This window comes from Synchiropus splendidus, chromosome 1, assembly GCF_027744825.2.
Source record: "Synchiropus splendidus isolate RoL2022-P1 chromosome 1, RoL_Sspl_1.0, whole genome shotgun sequence".
In the NCBI taxonomy this organism is placed as follows: Eukaryota; Metazoa; Chordata; class Actinopteri; order Syngnathiformes; family Callionymidae; genus Synchiropus; species Synchiropus splendidus.
In genome coordinates, this window is record NC_071334.1 from 30,540,158 (window position 1) to 30,565,597 (window position 25,440).

The 25,440-nt window shown below is 40.5% G+C and overlaps 1 protein-coding gene across 4 annotated transcripts in view; it reads right to left on the minus strand.

The window, feature by feature from the left end:
* Positions 1–17,369: 17,369 nt before the first annotated feature.
* cpped1 (calcineurin-like phosphoesterase domain containing 1) overlaps positions 17,370–25,440 on the minus strand; it is a 38,820-nt gene continuing 30,749 nt past the window's right edge. For 2 of the 4 annotated variants that reach the window (XM_053844768.1, XM_053844743.1), the window contains exon 6: positions 18,008–21,166. In XM_053844768.1, the coding sequence (XP_053700743.1) occupies positions 20,940–21,166 (227 nt within the window). In that variant the 3' untranslated portion in view covers positions 18,008–20,939. Of the gene's footprint in view, positions 17,701–18,007; positions 21,167–25,440 lie in introns of those variants that run through there. The other 2 variants (XM_053844751.1, XM_053844760.1) reach the window with 2 other exon arrangements.

Consider the following 25,440-nt stretch of genomic DNA (forward strand, 5'->3'; position numbering starts at 1 on the left):
CGAGCGCCACTGGAGGTCCTTTCTTCCTGTGGCAATAAAACTGTACAATTTGTCCATGAAAAAAATACAATGAAGGGTTTTTTTTTTTGGCACATTTTCTGTTCTTGAACTGCATTTGTTGCACATTGTTTTTGCAAGATCTTTTATATAACATTTTTTTTTGCACTTTATAATATTATTTATTGTGATATGTTATGTACAGAGCATGTTACAAACACAATTTCCATTGGGATTAATAAAGTTTTTTTCTGATTCTGATTCTGACGACGTCAAACCTTACATATGTAAGTATAGCTGTGATTAGATACCGAACATGAATTACGAATGGTGCATTTTTTTCAGCACTGAAATCAGTGCGAATTTGAAATACCATCAAATATTTTTTATGTGCAATAAAAATAACATATAATATTAATGCCACTTGATATATGAAGGCACAAAATATCAACACAACACAATATATTTATATAATATATTGACAATACCTCCAAATTATTTATTGCCAACCGACTCCATAATATTCTGCAGTGGTGACATTGAGAAGCAAGAAGAGAAAGTAGTCCAACACATCCATCTGAGCCGCTGCAGGCGAGCAATCGTTCAACCAAACAGCTATATTGGCTGAGAAAAAGCAGCCGGCGAGCCAAATATCAGTTTGGGTGGCAGAATTATTGTATTTCAGGTGGATTATTCTTGTGATGCTCTGACAGGCATGAAGATGCAATGTGTTTGAATAACAAAGGCAGCCAGCTGGGCTTTGTGAAACTCTGTCTTGTCAGCCCACATTTCTCAGCTGCCACACAAAAACACTGACTCGCTACACGACTCCTCGTTGTTCAGAGATTCCACCCATGAGACTTGATGCTTTGACATCTGTCACTCATTCATTTAGATCATGGAGATATACACAGAGGAACTACCAAATAAAGAGGCCCTGCTACGCCTCAAGTTAAGCTTGTTGTGCAGCCTGATATATTGTTGTGATCTGATTTATACTTTTTTCAGGGATATAAGGAGGTTAAGCAAAAGTGAATCGCTAACTAGATAGCATCCCTATGGTACTTATGGGTTATGGGTACTTATAAAAAACACACAAATATAAAAGGTTTACGAAGCTATTGAGTTGGTTTAATATAATATCAACAACAACAATAATAAACAATCTGGTTACTCAATGTTCTACTTTTACCTACAGCAAATTGAGTGAAATCCCGACTGACTATAAAATCATCATGTGAATGAAAAAAAAAAAAAAAAAAAAAAAAAAAAAAAAATATATATATATATATATATATTTTTTTTTTTTTTTTGAAACACATCTCTGGAATGGAGGATTGGAAAGAAATGTATTGAGTAACTGCACTGCACTCATCAAGCCCATAGAGAGCAGTGGAGCACTTTGCTCAGCTTTTCTCATGACAGGTTCAAACCACGGTGTGCGTGTGTGTGTGAGAGAGAGTGTGTGTCCAGGTTCCTCTGGGAGACACTCAGCCGTTTCATGTCAGTATGAAAGCGTGAAGCGGACAGTAAGTGAAGTACATGACACCAGCAGGACAGGCGGGAGAGAAAAGAAGAAAAACGGCTGTCTAACACCCCTTGCTATTACTGCTGTTTTATGGTTCATGAAATTGAATGAAATGATCCATAAATGTGCTCAGAGGAACAGGGATGTTGCCCTGGATGGATCCGGATGTTCATGTATGAGGGATTGCCGCTGGGGAGATAAGTAAAAGAACGTCCTGATGTCACACTTGGTGAGGCTGATACTGTTACTGACAGAGGAAGTGCGCGGAACTGATGTCAGGACGGAAGAAAATGGAAGATGAGATGTTCAACGTTGTCTGACTGACTGACATGTCGTGTGAAGAGGAACCAGATAAAGTCAGGATTCATGCCAGTGAGAGAAGCAGTCACTGTGGAACGGAAGTCGACGCTAAAATCACACAAAAAGTAACCTTTTCGACGCCTTATTTGACCAAATCTAATGTTGATCTTCGAGCTACTCTGCACCAGAAAGAGCTCCAGATGCTTCTGTTAATATTTGGTTACACGGCCGCCATTTGAGAGGATTTCATTTGTGTTTGGCTGATCCTTCTCTCTTTTCTGCCCAAGGCTCATTCGTAGTGATTGGGAAGTGCTTCAAGACTAGACACATTCAGGGAACAATGACACATGCAAAACAAACAAAAACGTTACATCCAAAGATTATGAGTTAGTAACAGTTGCCTGTTTCATAATCAAACATCTCACTTCATATAATTTAACACAAACAAAACAAAATCATAGAATATGTGGGCAGTTTCCATCTCAAATCTTTTGAGCAGAAAAGCACCCCAGAGGCAACAGATTCTAAGGTGCTTGTTGGATGACCATATCTGCGCTTTTGTCCACGACCCCACAAGCAGTGTGGCATGAATATGAAGCTGTTTCCCCCAAATGAAACGATTCATATTTTATAGGTGACATGTTGCAGTGCGTTTACAAAATGTTTCTTTAAAAAAATAAATTCACCATATGGCTGTATGTTTTGATTTTCCCCACCGTGGGACTAACAAAGGCCATAGAATCTAATCCAATATGAAGTGTAGGGCCAGTGCCCCAGCGCCCCCTATTGAACAGCTGCCCCCGGTACTTCGAAGTTCAAATTTAAGGGGAATTTGTCAATGATGGAAATTGAAAGGATTAGGTTTTGAAAGGATTAGGTTTTGAAATTGAGGGGGGGAAATGGAGCAATAAATTGGCTACATTGGGACATGCAGTAAGTTGAGACACAAAAAATGAATAACCCTGAACAGGACTAAGCGGTGGTTAACTGCTAACTGCTAACTGAAATACGCATTTTTTTTGTCGAGATTCTTCGACAGCTATACCAAACGCTGCTCAATAAAAAAATGACAAATGATTGTTATTTTTAATGCAGATCTATATTAAAATTTATAATGAGATTAAAAAGCCCGTCTTTAAAAATATGAATAAAATATAATAACTTGATTTACTGTTGGATGTTCTGGGGTCATTTTATTTATTTTTTTTGTATCCACATCTCCAAAAATGTGCGACCCCGTTTGAACTACCTGACTCATTCATATATCAACTTCTGAGAACAAACTAATCCTGATGACTCAGCGAAGGTCTCACACAGATGTTTTTCTTATCGCCATTCATCCTTTTTCTTCTCAATAATATCACATTTTCATGCCACCCGGGCCTGAAAACTCTCTGACTAGGTGAAACACTGAAAAGAAAGATTCCAACCACAAAAGTGCAACTCCTTGAATGGCTTTTAGCGCTAAAAGCAGTCACGAATTTAGACAAGAGGACAGCGTTTCTGTGGAAGTATGAGATGGCTGCTGAAGGCGGTTCATGCGCACCATTTCAGGCTGTCACGACCCCTCTTCCTCCACCACCTCGGCACATCCTGCACAAGATTATGATAGAAATGGCAAATGGCGATGGGACATGTTCACAAATTGGTATTATTACAGAACAGTGGCAGAGCACTGGAATAGAGGTGCGTAGAGGTGCTCTCTGGCACTTAGGTGGGTCAAGCAGCTCCTGTCGTTGTAGCGTAGCTGTCATTTATTTTCTTGATGGAACTGTGGGAGATGATTACAAAGTCAAACAAAAGTAACATGTTCCCCTTTTGGGTCAAAAGTAGACACATTGCAGTGCAATGTTGATGCAGCTGTCTGTAAGAGCGACTCAGTACGTGTTACCTATGTTACCCAGGACTGTATGCTCACTGTTTATGGGTCAAAAGGTCGGAGGCAGGAGTGATCTGTGAGGACAATGATGGTTAATGAGAAAACGAAAACCAACATGGCCGAGAGAAAAACCTGCAGATCAAACCCCTAAAAAGTGATTCTCACAACTGATGCGGCGCTGGATGGGCTTGTTTGTCCACACAGTACAATTAAGGTTGCTGTCTGATGCTGTGTGAACACTCGTCTTCTCCCAGTCTATAAACCAATAAACCTCAAATCCAGACACATCAGAGTCTTGCATCGACAGGAAAACTTCAAACAAAGCACTTCACGGACAAGAGCAATATATGTCGGGGGAGCATGGCAGAACCGAAGGGGAGAAGCAGAGATCAAGGAAGTTCGGAGGTTGCTCTGATCCCCCGCGGAGACTGGCAGGTGGGAGGAATCTCACGTGGGGGAGGAAGAATCCACTGGACAGGTGGGAGTGACAAGCTTGGACATGAAGAGAAACTTTTTTTCCACAAGCAATGACAGCAAAAAATACTTCAAAAATAATTTTGAGTGAAACAACTCGGCCGTTCCAGACGGCCGTTCGAGAAGCGAGTTGTTCAAAATCTGAATCGATTTTCCCCATTACAATGAATGGAAAAAGAAATAATGCGTTCCAAGCCTTAAAATAGGCTTTTGTAGGAGTGAATGTAGAGTGTGTGCTGCAGGTGCGCTGTTCCTCTATGTGTGTGGCTGCTGCATGTGGGAGGGGTTGCAGAGTGAGTGACGTCTCTCCAGAAGTGAAGAGGTGCCCGGTGTGTGTCCAGCTCTGAATGTGCGCTTCTGTGCAGTTTGGCTGTGACAAAGTCATAAACCAAGTAACGCTCTGCCCCAGACTCGCCTCATCCCTGTCCCAGCTCCAGCCCACAACAGGACATCAAACCCTGGAGTGAGCGCTCCAGCCTCTGAGGTGTGGAGAGCGAGCACCTCCCCTGTGACACTCTACCACGGTCCAGTGTGGAGACAGGAAAGGTTTTACACCTCAATATGAAGAAAAAACAGTCAGTAAATGTAGCTAACGGGACACGTCTGCATACAGAAGCTGCGTTATACACAATAACAAAGCGTGTCGTGGCTCAGCAGATCGGTCCGTGCACGTTATGTGTTTTCCGGATTTTTACTGGGGCGTTCCAGTTCTGGATTTGCGTTCGAAATCCGAAGCAAAAAAATCTCGAAATGTTTGTTCGAACTCCGATTTGTTCGAATTCCGGGACGTCTGAAAAACGAGGCACCACTGTACATATTTTTTTTTGTTTTGTTTTGTTTTTCTTTTTCTCTGCAAAAATACCAATAAAAAAGGATGAAAATGCAAAAACAAAAAAAGTTGCTTTTTTTACTGCTGCATTTACAGTGTGCCCAATACTTCATTTGAGTTTCGGCACGAAGGGAAGGAAGATTTGAAGAAGCTTGCTTGATCATCAAAAGAGTAAAACTACAAGGGGCACTGGGAAAAATACTCTAGGCACCAGCTACTTTCTTCAAATCTTCTTCAAACAAATCTGTTGTTGCAATCATTTTCTTCTTCAAAAACAAAAACAAAAACTGAAGCTGTAACTGAAACTGAGATGATGTGCACTTTGTCTCAATAGGCTCTCTGCAGGCCAGTGCTGGGATTTCACTGACGCACAAATGATGGTCATGTTAGCTGTCAAATCTTAGGACAGAGGAAGATTAAAAAAATACTTATAGTATAATTTGCTTGACAAAACCAAGTTCATCTTCCGCTGCTTTTAAATCCCAAATGACAGAAAATATCAGCGTTCACCTGCTCTAAAATATGTATTCATAATTTGTTTTAGAAATTGATCCGAACATCGGTTGATGCCACAACTCATGTGCGTGGACAAGGCATTTATCAGCATGAATGTGCATTTTGAAGTGGACATTCTGGGTTTAGGAAGGACGGAGATTAAGATGAAATTGATGTTGAAGATTAGATTAGATGAATAATAACAGGTGACACTTGATGAGTGCTGGTGTAATTCAACTGAAGCTACACACCTGAGTGACGCATTATTAATTGATGACTCTGCCCAGCAGTTTCAGACCAGAAAACACATTTGAAGATTAGAAATTAATATTTAAAAATCTAGTGACACTATTTTCACAAACCGGTCATTTGGGATTTATGAATTAATGAACGCATACCTGCAAAACTTATGTGAAGTAGCTTTGCATCAAAATAAAAAAATCAAGTGTTTCATTTAAGTTGCTTAAATGAATTACGGAATATGTATTTCAATCCCACTTTAAAGATACATACAACAACAATACTCAATCATCATCTTGTCCTGAGGGATCGGAAGGAGCAGAGAGAAGAACAGTTCTTATGATTTCTGCACCTTTTTTGTATGTTCTATTCCAACACAGGTTCAGGTGTCGGTTATAGCAGTCAGTTTTGTTTCCAGAGTCCTGTAAATCAACCTAAGGGTAGATTGTTAGATACACGTGTATCACAAATGCTGATCACTTTAACATGCTGCTTGCTTCCTTTGGGCTTGGAAAGCCTCCTCTTTGGGTTTGTAGATGACCACACTACCATCTTTGTACTTAACCCACAGCTTCGCAGGGAAGAGGATGTGTGTCCGAGATCATCAGCTTCCATGTCTTCTGGCACTTAGTATACCATCACGTTCATGGCTTTTACTTTGGCTTCCAAGTGGGCAACCTTCGCCGTTGACATCTTTGAGTCTGTGTTTTTATCAACAAGCTCATTCAACACCTCTTTGGATCTTCTGTTTTACCTTTCAGTGATTAAAACGCCACTGAATATTTTTTTGAGTTGTGCTTTTATTTTGACAATTTCCTCCCTTTGTATCAGAACTGTTCAGCTTGTCTATTTCCTAGACTTTGAAGTTGATTTGACAATGCTGCCATCTTTAACGTTATATTCTCACATTGTTCTTGTGTTTCTTCCTTCGTTTCTGAAATGAAATGACTTGCATGAATTTCTCCATTTTTGCCATTCTTGCTGACCATCCTTCCGAATACGGACTGGTTTCCTCCCTTTGGCTTATTTCCGTCTCAGTCTCAAGATGACGGTTGGGAAGGAATGGTTGATATTTTTGGCTTTTTCGGCATAATTCCGACAGCTCACAGATCTCTGATCAGCCGTTACCTTTCCTCAGAGTTTCCAACAGACGCTCCTACATATATATATAGTTCTTGAAAACGGTTGTGTCACAACTCCGTTTTTGTCTCAGTACCATTTATTAATCTAAAAGTTGAAAATAAAAAACGAACGACAAAGTAGTGCAAAAACATGCAATGCATCTGACTTTCAACTGACAAAGACAATCTGTTGTCGTAGAATTTAAAGAAACTTAAAACAAACACTTGTTAACAAGAAACCAAACTGACTCACGTGTCATCGAGGCGTAACATTAGTTGCTGCATTTCAACACGTAAGTCTGTGCAAAAGAAAGAAAATTTGCGGAATAGCGCTCCTTCATTATTGTGGCCTTTATGGTCAATTTACTAGTTAAAGGGTATCTTTTAAAAAGTGAATGCAGAGATGATTTTCTTTTTACATTGGTACTGGACAGAAATAGGTACCTGATGGATGAAAGTTACAATCACTGGTGTGAGTGTGGACGTCTGTAACTACTGCAACACGTGACGCTCATGAAGCTTGATGATATACTAGCCGAGCATTGTGAATGTGATTATGACCAGTGTATCCAGGAGGGTGAACTAAAAAAAGATGAAGTCAGCGTGGCTGTCGATATAATAGAGAAACAGACTAATGTGCTTAACACTGCCAACAGAGTCTTAGAGAAACTGAGAGAAAAGTTCAGAGTTCAGATGAAAAACAACCATAGAATTGTTGGCTCACACAAGCTGGCAGTTGGGATTACAGATCACTGTTCCTGCACGTGTCATCGTTGACGGCTTACGCATAGCACATATGTGAATGGGTATATAAATACACACGCAGGAAACACCACGGCATCAGCGAGATAGCTGTCAAGCAGTAAGTCAAAGGCAGAGAAGGACTATAGACACAAGCATCAGTCCATAATTCCTCTTAATCCCAACGCGAAGGCATCTGAAGGAAGTTCAATCTAATTGAGGAGCGGATGAAAGCAGATATCCTGTGTGGGGGAAGATATCGGGATTAATTAGCATTGTTTGGTACGCCGTGTGTGTTCAGCAATGTTTGCAAGTGTCATTGTTACTGTACCCCATCAGCAGCTGGGCCATAAGAAGCATGTTTGATTGGATTTTCCCATTTTAATCATGTGGCCGCTATTTTTACGAGGCCTGGTTAATTACAAGGAGAGATTAAATTTGAATGTCAACATGTTAAACACATACGCTCCGTTCATACATGGCGGGGGTTCTGTAAGCCAGTGTTGAGTCACAGGAGGGTTTTCCATTTGGCTCTTTAGTGTGACAAAATCGCATTTCATGACATTCACACAACAGCCTTGCACCTTGTGTTTTGACAATAAGGTTGGCAAAAGAGGTTTCCATGGAAAGTCACCCTCCTCCATTTGAACCTAGCTTGCGCATCATGCTAATCCTATCAAGTTAGCGACGTTGTATACAAGAAATCAGAAGTCATGAATGCAACCGAAAGCTTTCTCTTTGAAGCTGTATCTATCTATCTATCTATCTATCTATCTATCTATCTATCTATCTGTCTGTCTGTCTGTCTGTCTGTCATCTATGTATCTATCTATGTATCTATCTACCGACCTACAAAGACATCTAACAATGTAGGAACTATCTCCACTCACCACACTCAGATCGAGTCACAGGAACTGATGTCATGCTAGTGTTACAAAGTGAGCAAGGGTTGCGCAAACTGGTCCTCAAAGAACCGTAGTGGTGCAGGTTTTTGTTCCAACCGGTCAAGAACACAGTTTAACCAGTGAGGTTTCAGCTGAAACAAGCAACACCAGACACCTGATTGGTGAGAAGGTGTCTTCCATTATAAACCTGCCCATTTTCCAGGCTCGATCATCATTCAGATTCAGAACACCTCTGGTGGTCTGGAGAGAAGGCCCCAGCCAAATAGGACTGGAGGCCATGTTTACTTGAGAAACAGGCTGACAGACTATCTCAGTCCTGGATTGAGATGGTATGATCACCCAACGTAGTGAGTTTCTTTCAATAGAATACTCCATGTCCTATTATGCACAAGGCAATATAGTTTTCTGGAGCCGGAAGCGGCAAGGATTTCTAGCCTGTTCTGTTGTGATTGCACATGTAAAGTGGGTTTGACAAAGCTATTCCATTTGTGAGAAACCACATTTAATCCAATAGTTTAATAAAGACAACACTTCTTTGACGTTTGAACTGTCAGTCAGTTGACTTACGACAATGAGTTCCTTGACTAACTGCAATACGATTTTGAATTACTGCATGAAGCTACTCAGAAATCCTTGCTCAATTGTTATGTGGAGTGAAACCTCAACAATAGAGTGCATCATATCTTGCAACATTTTAATGGCCCCCGGACCGACGCAAGGACCCTGCTAGTGAGTCAGTTTCACTCAGGACAGAGAGCAGTCTGCGTATAGGGAGGTGGTCAACAGGCTGGCTGTCTGTGAGAGGAGGGCTTATTTTGGTTCTGTCAGGTGGTCAGGAATGAGTTGATCACCATCTGAGACCAGAGAAGGAACCATGACCAAGTGGAAACAGCTCAACTCTGGCATGCAGTATCGTCGGTATCCCTCAGTGATAAAACTCGCACCCCTTAAGCACCACCCGAAGTACTCTCCTGACATCAACATGTAAAATGCAAAGCTTCTTTCTATGCTCTGCTCTTGAAGGAAGCGAGGGGACGTCAGTTATGTATGTACATAAATGTAGGAACGGAGGAAGCGACATGCTCGCCACGCCTTCCCATGTTCCTCTGCATATTCCTCTGTGCGATAGCAGATGCGTGGTTAAGAAACACTTGATGAGTCCTTCGCTCCCCATCGTTCCATTCCCACTCCGCGAACATCAGTATGCAGAATGTATGCTCGCCCCCCCCGGAGCCGCTGTCAGCGATGCTCAGCACGTCGGCGGCCATCGCTTTAGTGTGTTGTTAGCCTGCTTCTCCAGGGCTAATGTTCCCCACAGTTTACCGCTCGCAGCGACGGCTCCATTAGTGTGGAAACCCACAGTAATGGAATGCAGATGGGATATGATACACAGGAGATGAGATGCGGTGGGGGGGGGGTTGACTGACCAGCAAAATCAAAGGGACCGTGAGGACTGACGCCTTTTCAGAGTTCAGAGATCAAAGAGTCTTATAAATCCGGTCAATGATTACTATAACAAAGCCAGTTATTGCATTTACATTTTTATTCAATGCGCTGGGTGAATTCCCAAGGGCTGCCATTTAATGACCTTTTGACCAGGTCATCATTTGATCACACAAAGGCTGCCATCGGTGTCAGAGCCACTCTTTTATTCAGCAGCCTCAAGATGTAGATGACTGAGGTCATGGGTAATACAGTCACATGCAAAGCACAAAACTGCTGATATAAAAAGGATGTTTGCCCAGACACCTCATCGCGCGCACCAATATTTTCGCTGTCGATGTGAATGTGTTCATGTGCACCCAGAGGTGAAAGTGTGTGCGTGTCTACCAGCTCCATGTGTTGGGCTTTTCCACTCCACTGCTCCTGGGGGTCTTATATTAACTGTGGGGGCAGTGTTGTGATGACGGTGGGAAATGTCCACCACACAGCGCGACAAATTGCTCCGCTGGCTAAAAGAAAGTCTGAGTTGGTAAGCGCTGGCCTGCAGGAAGCTGCAACTTTCAAACTCCACGAGCATGAAATTCCTCCTCCCTGGTTGTTGCTGATGAAAACAGAAAGCAGGAACTAACTCGCCGGCATGTTCTACTTCTCAGGGGTGTTTGTACCTGCAAGAACTGTTTAGTAACAGTTTTTCCTAGTTTTGCTGGTACTGTTCACATTTGAGTCATTTCACTAGCGGTACAAATCTATATGACCAGGCTCTTGACACCCAGAATGCACTTGAGAACCTGCAGACAACCCAGTTTGCAAATTAAAAACTAATTTACCTGAGTGAAAGAAGCCATTCATGTGGCACATTTTACTCAATATTTTAAACCCATTTACATGAGTCAACATTAAATGTAGCTTCATTACGAATCATGATTCAGCTTGAAAGTATGGGACCAATCCACCAATTGAAATTTGAAAGGGACATTAAATGAAGAAAATCCGAAAATGAAAAAAAGAAAAGGTCCTGCTATCGATACCCAGGTATTTGGGTATCAACCAATACCAATATCAATCCGGAAGCAGTGTTAAAGTACAATGCAGCTTGTCATGCTGTGGGATAACACAGAGTAAAAGGCAAAAATGACGTATGAAAAAGGTATTTATTTAAGTGTTTACCAAATGCTGCCAGCATTTTCTACATGTTGCGTCTCGCCATTGCAGTTGTCGATGTAAGCAGCATCTGTATCTACTGTTCATGACAGCTGTCATGTTATCATTCAACTTAACTAGAAAAGTACTTAAATACCACTAGACTTTAAGTTTCAATGAAATGTTCCACTTTGATATCACCATTTCAAAAAGGTGTGCCTTGACAATAGTGAAATAAAAAAAGGAAGACTGTTAATGAGAAAAATCTTCAGCGTGGCCCAAAGTTTGGGACGAGACTTGAAGTTTAAATGCCAAGATCTGCTTCCCAGATTGGGCCTTTTTCACTGATACCCGATCCCACTTCATGAGGCTGGATTGGGTTGATATCCGACAGCAGGATTGGTGCATCCAAACTCAGATGGAATTTAATCTGACTTGATAATACTAGTGACTCATGTAACAGACTGAGTCATAGTGAGTCATAAAAAAGCAGAAATTAATCTAATTTAAGGCTAAAACAAGTGAGGCTAAAATAATATAAAAAAAGTTTAGCTGACTGAAATGAACAGTGAACATTTGAAAATGTCAGTGTAGAAAAAGACACTGAATAAAAGTCTGCATTAGAAATTGACAAAAAGAGTAGATATAAACAAAAACAAACATTCCTCACATTTGAAATCCATGTTCATTCCTCTCTTCGAATCCTCAGTCTCTCTCTTTTGAGTCCAAACGCAAGCTCACTCTCAGTTCTCGTCGCCGGCCAGGATGTCACATATGTGATGCAAGCAGTATTTTGAGGAAACCAATTCATAAAATCTTTCTGACAAGAGTCTGACGAGTGGGTGTCCAGTTGGTGCTGGTGTGAAGAACAGCATTGTGGGTAAATGTCACAAGAGCCTTCTGCTCCGCATCTGACTAAGTGAACAAAAAACAGCGTCGTATCTTTTTCGGCAACAGGACATGCAGTGTATTTTAAATGATTCATGCTGATAAAGGAATGAGATCCTTATAGGCGCCAGATATATGTATTTTCTCATATATTGATCATATTATTTCACCGTGATCGGTATCCTCCAATATACACAGTTCCATGGGCCAATACAAAATGTCAAAGAAAAATGCTCTTCAAGCGTCTGTATGGGATTAAATCTAGAAATGTTTGGAAACAAATGTGCGAATGACAATGAATTCATACAGACTGCATTGACTAGTCGGTGCATTTCTGCCCTCTATTGAATACCATTGATGTAATTGGGGAAACCAAAGGCATCACAACATGGAAACCTAACAAAGACAATGAACAAAACAGATAACAGAACATAGCATGATGAAATTAAGGACACACATGAAGAAGAAAAGAAGTGCTTCTAGGAGAAATATGCTTTTCAAGATTTTGGGCAGAGTGGAGGACAGTATTCCCTGGTATCTGTGACAAATGGAGTCAGAGGTAGGATGGTCAACTCAAGCTACTGTAGAGTCATCTCAGATATTTTATACATTATTTTCCAGAGCAAACATCTGGCTGCAGCACCACGCCACACTCTTGATCACTGAGCAATGGACCTTCTGTAGCTATCTGCTTGAAAGAGATATGTTTTCTGGAAAGTTGTGATAAAAAAATTGTACTTTTAAAGGTGTCCTGCAGACAACTTGTAAAGTGCCAGGCACCATTTCCTCCATTTCCTGTCTGAATGTTGCTTTTATGTTGCTTGTGTCGCTGCTCATGCAAGTGACCCTTCAGGGCCTGTCGAGGACTTTGTCTTGAAGCAACAGTTGGCAGCAGGTCGCTGACACCGAAACGCTCTAAATAACGTGACGCATGTTCATTTATGACCCAGATGAATTGTATCATCTTTATAACATGCTGTCCCTCAGCACGCCAGCTAGGATATGGGATGCCCTCCAGCTCTCCCAGTCTGGTGCTGGCTGCAGGCCTAGAGGGCAGGTCACAGACCCAGATGGCGCGCTGTGTCAGCAGGCGTGTCGCCAGGACGGGAGGCCACCTGACGTCAGACCAGCGTCGTCTGCGCCAACTTTCATTTACCCCCCCCCCCCCCCCCCCCCCCCCATCAGTGGGAAGATGACATGGTGGTGGCGCTGGATCCCGGCCCGGAGAGTCAACATCCATACTTCGTGTATGACAGCTCTTTTCTGGTAGCTGTTCCGTATGGAGTCAATTTTCTCCCGTTCAGAGTTGAGGAACAACTGCTTCCAACCACCTTTGTTTTCTAACCTTTTTTCCAATCTGTTACTGTCGTGACACAGGACTTTTTAAGTCAGGAAAATTGAAAGTGAATTTCAAATGCGCTTCACAGCCCATACATTCAACATCAGGTCGGATCCAAAAGGAGCAGAATGAAGACAAACAATACCTGCCTCTATTTTCGATGATAATTCCACTCCACAGTGGTTATATTTTTCCTGAATCCTGTCCACAGGTTTGTAACTCTTCTTTCTTTATATCTATCATTTTATCTATAACTTGGCTCATAAACTTCTCACTTTACTTCTTCTTACTTTGTGTGTGTATATATATATATATATATATATATATATATATATATATATATATATATATATATATATATATATATATATATATATATATATATAGTATTATAACTACTAGTATAACTTGCAGAATATGGCCAGAGTGGAAAGGTGAGTTTTCTGCCTGGTCAATCGCAAGGCTTTGCTTTCACTTACCACTCACACACACACATTAGACATGCCAGTGAGAAGAATTGAAATCCCAGGAATTACATAGATATTGGAGAGAAGTGGGGCACATCCTGTCAAAAATTGTTGGACTAAAATATTCCCCATCATGCAAAACACTTGGGGTCTACCCGGAACTCAACATAAGACTTTGTACTCCCTTTTCCTTTCACTGGGAAAACTGATGTATGTTGTGATAGGTAAGGCAGAGGAATTTGAAGAAATGTGCACAGCTACCTACTTCCCAACAATACAAATGTGGAGTTGTCCAATGTGGAATATGTCATGCCTTTTTTTATTGTAGCCGCTCTGTGCTATTGTTCAGTTTTGTCCTCCAGAGGAGGTTCGTGGAGGAGCTGTGCCAATCTCAGCATCAACGGGTGATAGGCAGTGGACACACTAGACAAGTCCCCAGTAGTCCAGTACAGGGAAACACACATATATAAAGAAAAAAAAATCAAGAAAAATACTTGCATACATCAGAGGGACAAACTATGCGGAAACATATGGAGACAAAGTTGGAGATGCCAGACTTCACTAACATTGAGAAGACAAATAGTACAATTCATGGTTCCATGTAAAAAGAGAGTGGACAACGGTTCACACTTGTGGATGTGCTATGTGCTAAATGAGGAGAAGAAGAGGAACGGAGTTACCAGGCAGGATGCACAACAACAGTTAAGGTGGAGGCGGTTGGCTTGATGTGGCAACCCCCAGGGGGGGAAATGCTGAAAGATGGAGAAGTTCCCTAAAATCAAAGCTTAGTTCTGGTACAACAGGTGAAAACATTTTAAAGGGTCACATCTTTATTGTATTCTGTTGGGGGTCCAGTTTCTCAACACATGTATTGATAGGCGGGTCCCACCTGCCATCATCCCATCCTGCAACACAAACACTCTTTCCTTTAGGTAGGAAAACACCTGAACGTTCAAAAGGAAAAAGGACGTGCTAAGAGAGTCTTAATAGAGTGATACGCCGGTTCACAGACCTAGTCATAATGACATCAATGCATCACTCCACACTCAATACGTCGGGTCTATTTTCAACCTTCGCTTTTAAGAATATAGACAGACTATAATCACCTGGACATCGATTTTGGATGGATTCCCTCAGTTTTCTACACATGTGTGCGCACACCAGGCTACGTGGCTAGTATGTCACAGACAACCGAGTGCAGCCGTTGTCGCCTTCACAAGTCCTTGTGTCTTGAAAGTCGTGTCCACCATGTTGGCAGACCAACACAGACTTGTGTTATTATAGTCCAGGGATTTGAGATGTGGAATTATTTCGTCAATTCCACCGATGGCGTGGAGGGTTCAGACTCCCACACCATGTAATTTAACTGTCTCACACTGCTGTCTTTATCTTGACTTGTAAACACAGATGAACCTCGAAGGAATCATAGACGAGGACATTTGAGGACAACAACTTGTTAAAACAGTTCATCACATAAACAATTATATTCTATCAGAAATAAAACGTTCACTATATTTACTGTTACACCGACAAGGAAGATAGTCTGGAGACATGCTTACTTGTACAGTTGTTATATTCATTTGTAGATGTCACTTTAAAAGTGACTTATGAAGCTGTTGTGTGCTTCGCTTAAACTGTGTTGCCATCTTGCATTCCTGCAACTTACCACCAAACTACCTTCTACAAGGCATCGAACATTTTCTTCATAATATTGCACAGAGGTTTGTGACACATCTCTTAATCACACGTCATATTATTTTGTTTGAAAGAAATCTTGAGGGTATTAGCTGTTCCAGGTTAACTGCGAGCTCTTTGAACGACTGCCATCATGTAATTATACTAGCTCTTTCAGTGTCAGCTGATCGAAAAACACGGTACCCTACATGCTGTTGAAGTGCTGCCGTGTGTCTGCTTTTACACTCAGGCGGCTGATGAAAGTCTTCCATGTCTTTCACGTCCACTTGTGCCGGTGTTATTACAGGTCTGAGTGCTGGACCAGTGAAAAACAAGGTTTGAAGATCAATAAAAAGGAAGTTGCTTTCATCCACCGCAGCAGAATACACTTCCTGCTGAATGTCAAAGACCCTCCCTGGGCGCTGCTGGGACCAGGAGCGCCGTCGTCTGTTACTTAAGAGTATATATATAAAAAAGCAAAAAAACAAAAATAGCCCTGCATTTTGATAGGGCTTGAAGGCCCATTTATGCTCAACGTTACAGCCCTTTACAGATGCTAACGGAGCCTTCTGTCCATATTTCTGCACATTTCCACAAAGCTTGGGGGCAGTGTTGTTGTTATTACCCGATACGCCGCTCTTATGAGACACGAAGAAGACATAACAATGATGGAAATTCTGAACCTACTGTAAGTCTCCGTCGCTTCCAGTCGGTCCATGGGACTAATTTCAGAAAAAAACAAACCCTCAAGTAACTTTTGCTGGTGACAAGTAGAGGTCTTTCGGCATTAGAATGTGTCTTTCAAATTCATACGTGGGATCTATGGCATGTTTCAAGCTAGATCAGAAAATAACTTGTCTCTCTATTGACTCCTGATCATATTTTTTGGTAACTTAGGTCCCGTGAGGCGGAAGTAGTTGGCCGTGACAGGCAACATATCTGCGATAATACTGTCAGCAGAGTCAAATATTATATTGATTAAAAAGGTACACTTCATCTAGTAAATCTGGACTTGAAAAATACTGGGTTGTAATTTGTTTCTGGATGAAAGCGGACACATTGGAGAGCACCAAATAACAATGACTCAGATCCATGAGAATACCAACTCGGAATGATCAAGTACTTGAGGCAGTAGTGCGTTAGATTGGAGAAACACAGTCGCTGGCCTGATAGCAGCACAGTGTTGGAATAGCGAAAACAGCATGAGCAAAATTAAGGGGGAAAAAAATCACCACATAGCAAATCTTCCCAATTTCTACAGATTTGACTAATTTCCCAAACTGGTTTGACTATCTCAGGGAAAATAAAGATACTCACAGAAGCACAAACATCTCTGAGAATTGGAGCACATCAATCAAATACACAAAGGAATAAAGAGACACGAGCAGAAGCAGTTCTGACTGGTTGCATTTCTGCTTCCTAGACAATGACTTTCTCCACAAAAAAACATTACATTTACTACGGCAGACAATCTGCTATAACTACTTTTGACCACCAAGTGTTTAGATCTGTTCATAATAGAGTTGTCACAACATTAGAATTGCAAACTTGATATCGATACCCAGGAAGACATTCCATACTAGACGCCATTTTCGATACCTTTGGGACAAAAAAGGAATGAAAAACATTAAAATGAAAAACAGAACCAAGATGATCAATTAAATAATAATAATAATAATAAAAAAATGATAAAAAAGACAATTACCACCTCACTTTGCAAGTAAATAAAAGTCACGAGCAATGAGAGCGACCTCCAGAAAAGCTCGTGAAATTAATGAAATATTTCCCAAAATGAGGAACTCGCTCAAGGGATGTCTCGTAAACAACCTAGCAAAACAATCCACAAGCAAAAAAATGTAGAATAAGCTGCATAAACACCAGGCACAGGGTTGTTTGATTGAACAATCTTTAATAGAAAATCACAACACCTTTTAACAGGAAGATCAACAATGACATCAAACGTGTGCAAGACAGATCTACATTTCATTAACAGAAAAAAAAGGCTTCACGTTTTTAAAGGCCTGAAAATAGGTAAGAAATGACATCAGTGAGGATGGGAACTGGGAGGATATCAAAAATAGATAAGAACATGAGGTTCCTTGTCATGCAGGAAATGAAGGTGACGGTCTGAATCGTGTTCACACATCACAGTCATTATCCATTCTCCCTCTCGTCCGCAATCACGCCGCAGAAGTCGGAGAGAAGTGAGGTCATTCAACATGTCGCGGATGGAAAATCACCTAGCATTGAATGACGGACACACAAGCATGAATATATACTGTAGAAATATATATATATATATATATATATATATATATATATATATATATATATATATATATATATATATATATATATATATATATATATATATATATATATATATATATATATATATATAAAACACACACACACACAAGCAAACTCAGGGAGAAAGAGATGTAACGTTCTGCCTGAGACTAAGATGTGTTGCTAAATGGTTACCATAGCAACTCTTAGATACCCAGTCAGTCAGAGTATGTTCAAGAGCCTTTGTGTGAGTCTGTGTTTGTCTAAATTATGTAATCACTGAAACAAAAATCTGTTCCACATGTTTATTTTTAAGACTAATGCGGAGATGAGTCTCTTTTTTTCTCTCTCATATTTGTTTCTCCATTACACAACAGAACACTTTTGGCTGGTTCGCCCCCCTGCGAGGTTCGGAACTGAAGAGAACAAAAGAGAGAGAGAGAAAAAAAAACTGATCAAATTTGTGCAACACCTCTTTTCAAGAATTTTAAATGTGTCAAATGCCAATGTTAAAAAAGCTTTTTCAAATCAAAGAAATTCTGTTCTTAGTGAAATCCAATCAACTCCATCTACTGTGTCAAAACGACCTGTTAAAATTCAAATAAAAATACAATAAAAATTGAATTTTTATCTCTTAAAAAGTGTGATTTCCACAAAATCTGAACACTCATGTAGACAATTCATTATTCACGCGATCATTTCCTGAAAGCTGGAGTTTGTAATTGATCTCAATGATTTGGTTTGTGTAATGAAGAATAAACCAAAATGCAAGATTAAATTACTTTAGTTAAATGAGATGGAATGGAATCTCTTAATATTTTCTGATGCGATGTTTGCCTGCATGAAAAGGCCTCCCTGCTGATGACAAGATTTGCCCCCATCAAATGCTTCTCTTGTCAGTTAAATTCACTTTTGCTCAGTGTGTGAACGCAACAGAAGAAAGAAGTGGCCCGGATGAAGACACCTCCAAGTCAGAAACAGAAGGGCTGTTATAAGTTTGTTGTTTTGCAAGTGAGGTGAGATGAGAGCTACAAGAGTCATGGTTAGTTTGCAGTATCAGCCTGGAGAAGGAAAAATGGACATTGTGGTTGAGCACCTCTTAAAGATGCAGGTGCAGAGTGGAGAGTGCAGAGTAGACCTAGGCCTTGGTGGTTTTCATTAATCCTATGATGTACATATCAAAGACACAAAAAAAGGGCTTGAGATTCACCAAAAATACATTGCCTTTTAGTTTTGTGTGACAGAGTTCCTATGTCTGTCATCACAACTACAGAATTAACAATATTGTTAGACACACACGCGATTGCACCTCAGAAAATGGATGATCTATTTGCTACATCTTTTACATTTAGCTTCTGGTTTCCTTCCATAAAAGTGATTGGCTTAGACCAAAGCACATGAACTTTAAGCCTGTAAGATACTTCAGTTGCTACCAGCCAGTTCCATGAAGTTAAGTTGGTGACTGGCTGCAATAGCTCCATAATTGTTTGTCATGTCTTAGAGATACTTTGGGACAGTGACATTACTAAGTGCTCTGTTGATTATTTTCCCACTTTGTCTCGAGCGCCCCAGAGTAACCACCGAGCAATATCAACCTATAAAAGACATTTGTAGTCGTACACCATGATGAAATGCATGGTGGCGCACCAGTCCAAAAAAGACTAGGCATTGGGTGAATCACAATTCCTCCCCGAGTCCTCAGTCCTTAACCCAAAAAATCAATACCAAATACCAAAACCAACTAAGAACTTAGAAATGGGACACCCCATGAATGCAGATACACCCTCAACTATGGGGGCAGCATTGCACAAAAGTGGCATTCAGTAACTCACACTTTGCAGGATGAGTCGCCATGACGATGGTTAGAGCCGGCTGCACTTGATACATGACACCATGGACAACAGACAGACAATCGAATAAAGAGGAACAGTGTGAGACGTGGGTGGGAAAGTCAAAACAATTTCGACTTGGGTTGAACAGCTACTGTATGGTCACCAGCCAACCGGGCAGGGAGACAGGGAGATGCTGTATTCACTGCTGAAGTGCGCTCCATAATTTGTACTTAAAAAACAACATTCTATTAGCTCGCGTTGTGAATTTGAAGTGAAAATCATTGTTCAGACCTGCTCAGTATGTTGTTTCATTGAGTGGTCACGTCACACGCTACAGTTCTAACACAACCGGTTCTAAACCCCAGCAATAACTATTGTTAGATAACTCTGCAGCAGCAGGAGATGACATTAGACTGGTCATATTATACCATTAAGGCTGTTATCTTGATAAAACCACTACAATAGAGAAGCTATAACATTAAGGATAGCATGGCTCATTTGCAATGACCGCTACTGACAAACACTGAAAAATAAAAACAGATGCAACAATGTGGAAAATAATCCATAAAATGAGCATAAACTAAGATGGTTTTCTTAATATTGATATCTTAGTTAACAAAGAAAGCATTAGCATTTGAAGTTTGCTTTGTTCTCTGACGCCATTTTTTTGTTGCCTGAAAATACCTAAAGCACTTCGGGTAGTCCTCAATTCTAAAGTAAAGTAAAGTAACTTGAACTTCGCAGGAATGTGCATTTTTGAGGTTGAGGACTGAGGTTGAAGGATTAAGGAAGGAATTGTAATTCACCCTAAATCTTTGGCAACTTCATAACTTCATCCTATGATTAAGGACTTTTACATGATTAAAGAAAAAAAAGTATTTTAATTTATGGTGGGAGCACATTTATTAATAAGTTTAGTGGATTTATTTACACAAACCTGTGCAACGGCTTCATTTTATTAGATTACTGCTTTGCTCTAATCTAGTAAATCCTAACCCCTTGAAAGTGATGAAAAGTGAAAGTGAAAGGAAAGTGAAATGTCCTCCAAATTTGAATTTCATACTGGAAACTTTTGTAGTTCATTATTTTCCTGTGTACTCAGCACATAAAAAGTGAATGGCTTATGACAATACAATACATATTGTTGAAATTAATTCACATGTGAATACAATAATAGGATGACATGAACAGTAATTACTTTGTAGTATTGTTTTTGGTTATAACAACACCTGACAAAGACAAACAACCAGATTGATAAAAAAAAAAAAAAAAGAGATTCTCATTTATCATTTTTGCAGGGGTGCAAATGAAGTCTGTCACCTCTCAGAAATGGGTCGGGAAATTCCTGGTGAAGACTGTCACGCCTGCAGCAGCTTCTTCAGCTCCTCATCCATGCCTCCATCCCTCAGTTGCTCCAGACTGTGGTACCGGTGCACGACCTCATCCTTTGTCACCACCACCACTCTGACACCATGGGTGTCCTCACCCAGCTGACAGCCTATAGCCGAGCTCACCACCATGTCCAGGCCGTCATGGCAACCTCCGGCGTTCCGGTGATAGTGGCCAGAGAAGACGGCCTTTACCCCTGCAGGGAAACAATGACAGTCAGTTTAAGATCTTTCACGTCTCTCACAAAGCTAAGATCTGAATAAAATAAAAATAACACAATAAAATAAGGTTTTAAATATTACATATTTAGGCACATTTAGCAAGACAACAAAAGAAACAAATATGTTTGCTGACTGTATTCATGACATGACATGAAAACTGAACATAAAAATGGAAAGAAAATATTGAAATGTAATCTGCATCTTTATTAAGCTGTCGTAGTAAATATCTTAAATATATGACTATGGTAGATTGGAATAGATGCCGTATTTCTTATTCTGATTAAGTATGTCATGTTGACTGAGAGTTGGTCAACAGTTTAATATATTAAGACAAAATAAGAGGTACTCGAAGTGGAAATGTTTCTCTGTGTTGGTGTTCCACAGTCTGGCTTGTGAAAAAGTTCCAACTTGATCTTCCTATTGTGTTTGATGACACGAATATTTTTTCATTAATTCACAGAAGAAGGAAAGGAAAGAAAAAAACAGGAGCGAAATGTTGGGCTTTCCACTTGTAAAATATTCAAAAAGATAGAGGTTTTTCATTAGTGAGCTGAGATTTTCAATTTATTTTCAATTAAAACACCATCACTGCTGAGCTGGTCGACAGCCGCAGGCGGTGTTGCTGCGTCACGACGTTGAAGAGAGGGAAACAATGAAGCTTTTGCTCGTGAAAGTCTGTGATGTAGAACTCTCACCTTGCACGACCGATAGTTGGAATAAAATGACGCTTCAGGTGAGACACTTAGCGACACTTACGTCAAAGGAATCAGACCAGGAACTCAGGCGCAACACTCAATAAACAGTAAGCTTTGCCTCTGGTGCTAGTCTAAGCACCTCCCATTCAAGGTCATCATTCCAGTACTTGCAGCGGATCAACACTGAGACGCTAATGCATTTTCGACTATTTGTTGCCCCAAATCAGTAATAAACAGAACCTGCATTCCCTTTGGCATGGGAGAAGCTTATGTGGAGGAAGGAGGCACCAACAGTGTGCGTGCCTCAGAGGGCAACTGGCCCATCAATAAGTCAAAACTTGTTTGGTGACAGGCACTTGGTGGCCTGTAACGCTTTATCGGTTGTTATGACTTGAAGCTAATGCAATGTTTATACTGTCAGTTGTATTGTAAGTTTTATTATAATGGCTGTCATGACCAAAACTTAGCTAATAATTTAACAAACTCAACTAAACCAACAAGTGGAAAAAAAAAAAAAGATTTTGACTGACTGAATATTGACCGGACAATCATGCACAAATGCACGCACATAAGCACCATTTGTCACAAAACAAGTAATCGCAGAAAATGCTCAGTAAACTATGCCAGTGAAAAATAATGTGTACAGACGGGATTCTGGGACCCCACATTACGACACAAATGAAAAGAACCAACATATACTAAATTGTACGAGCGTTGTTTGAGCTGCAGGCGTTCAGAGTGCGTGAAAATAGGAGCTGGTCATAATCCTGAAAATATATTACTTAATACTGGGGCTGCAGCAACGAATCGATAAAGTCAATAAAAAAAAGATTATTAAAAATTTGGTCATCGATTCGTTGTGCTGCGCGATTACTATGCTGCACTGAAAGTTCGAGTTTATAAAACATGGGGTTTCACGCGTCACGGAGGCTGCGGAAAAAACGCTAGTAAAACACTTGTTTGGCTGCTTGCTTTTACATGCGGGAGAGCTGATGACGTCGGCAGACTGTAGCACTTCATTTCTGCATTCGTTTGAGCTCTAGCAGATGTTCCCACACACAGTTGTATTCACTTTAAAACCAATTATTTTTTCGAAACATTTCCATTTAGCAAATATCACAGCAGTTTACACTATGAACTCTATTCCTGTGAACTTGAAGCGGAACGCGTGCGTGAGGGAGACGAAGGTGAATTCATCAACAATTCATTGTATCAACAACCATCCCCGGTTCTAGCATGTATTTCGGGTCCAAACTAACTCACATTACATTGAAAGACTTAGATTGAATTGTCCTAAACTTTATCTTAATCTTTGTCTGCTTCAAGCTTTTGCACAAATGGTGAGGCACTTTGCAGCAGATCAGTTTGAAGTGCCTCTTTTCATACACACGACTCGATTCAATGAAACGAAATCTTAAATCAATAAAATAAAACATTTCCTGATTTGTATATCACTCTAAATGCCTCTTTTAAAAATCAGTTATTCATTGTTCTCACATCCCTTTCAACAAAATATACATCTTTCTGTACGCTTTATTAAAAAAAGTCTGTATTTGGATGTCAATCGTATGTGAATAAGTTCATTGTGTTTCATTATTTAGTTTTATTTTTAATTATGACTTTTAACAGCTCACAACCGCTTAAGAAGGAACTTGTTAATGCACTGAAATCCATTACCAGATCTGTTTGCAATTCATTCTGATATTGAATAAGAGGGTGGAAATTCTAGCTTTCTCCATTCTTTTTGTCCCATTGACTGAAACAATCGGCCGATGAATCGATTCTTAAAATAATCGTTAGTTGCAGCCCTACTTGATACACACTTTGGCATAAATATGTACCTTCCACGTTGTCGCCAAATAGCCCTGCATTACTTGAAAAAACAGGAAAAGCTGAAAAAGAGAACCAACCACCAGGCCTTGTGAAAAGGTAATCTGTTTTTTTTTTTTTTAGAGAGATTAGCGGCTCTGTTCTGCCAAAGCATGTGTTTCCATGAATGCGAGTCTTGCCGCTTGTCTCCAGAGAAACAGGCAGCCACACAAAAATGATTAAAACTGGCAACAAGAGGATAAATTTCAGCATGCGTGTGAGCAAAGCATGAGTCTGTATGAAGAACAAAGACAAGAACAATCCTCCAAAAACTCACAGCTCTCAAAGCAGAAAACAAGAATGACCCACATTTATCTTCACATTTGGAGCTACGTCAGTTGCACTCGCCGGACCATTAAATTATTAATCCGCCTTCAATGCGAAATGATGATTTGGGTCGGCATGTGTGTGTCTGTGCTCAATTCATTCACATCCTGGGGCCACAAGCCCTCGCATGTTGTTCCTGAAGGGAAAGCACGTGGCAAGCTTAAACAGGTTAGGTGAACTGGTCAGATGAAACCAGACCACAACCCGGAGAATCTGCAAGATTGTGTCCTTCAACATATTGTTCCATATGGTTTGTCGGTCAAGTTTTACATGACGCCATGACCTGGTAATCTTTACTTGTGAGGACCAATTCTTGACAAGACACCACCTTGTGAGGACCTTAAGCCTGTAGGGACCATTTGGCCTGACCCAGAAAAAATCAAGACTCAATTTGAGGATGAAGACGTCAAAATCACTTGGTTCAGTTTGTCCATTTGTTTTGGATAGTCAGGTTTAGGGTGATAGGCTGGCACAAAGACAGAGACACAAACGTGCATGTGTGTGTGTGTAACTGTGGGTGTATTTGGGCATGTCCTCTATTTTTTTCCCCACAACATAATATTCACCATCTATGTGCCCATGAATCCAGACTATAAAAATGAATGCACACAACAATGTTATTCTAAACAGCTATCTGCCTGAAGCAACATCTTTATCAAGTCAAGCCAAAATCTTCTTTACATATCCAAATGTCAAATGGGAGTGAGTCAATAAGCAGTAAAGAAAAGTAAACTGAAGAGCTATTCTCTTTCTCCCACTTTCATTTAATAATAATTCATTCTACTTTTGAAAACGGATCATGTAATCGCTCCAAAAATAGCCCCATTAATCATGCAGCTAAACAAAATCTGTGGGTGATGCAGAAGTGTACATATGTGCATGCGTGTGAGCGCGTCTGTGATGCTCCACATCCCACACACCACGTCTGACACCACCAGGCAGAAACGGGAAGCAGACCACTCCCTAGAGTTTAGATCAGAGGTCCCAACCTTTTTGCAATTGCGAGCAACTCCAAGGGCATTGTGTGACCTGAAGGGCTACCATCAGTAGCCTATCAAATCAGGACCCTGAGGTGGGTCTCTGCTAGTTGTCCCCAAGTCTAGATCAAAATCTAGAGGTGACATAGCCTTTTCTGTCAGGGCTCCTCAACTCTCAAACAATCTGCCGGAGGAGAGCCGAAACACAACTCTCTTTAACAGGCTTGCTTTTATATAACCTCCTCCAAACTTTTACCAAGTTATACTTCACAAAGTGTTTAGTCATCCAACGTCGTGGTCGAGCCAGTACAAGATTTTTAAAGAAAGGATGTACGTTAAAATATCGTAATTGCAATAGCGGCATCGCGGGCTAGAGTGATA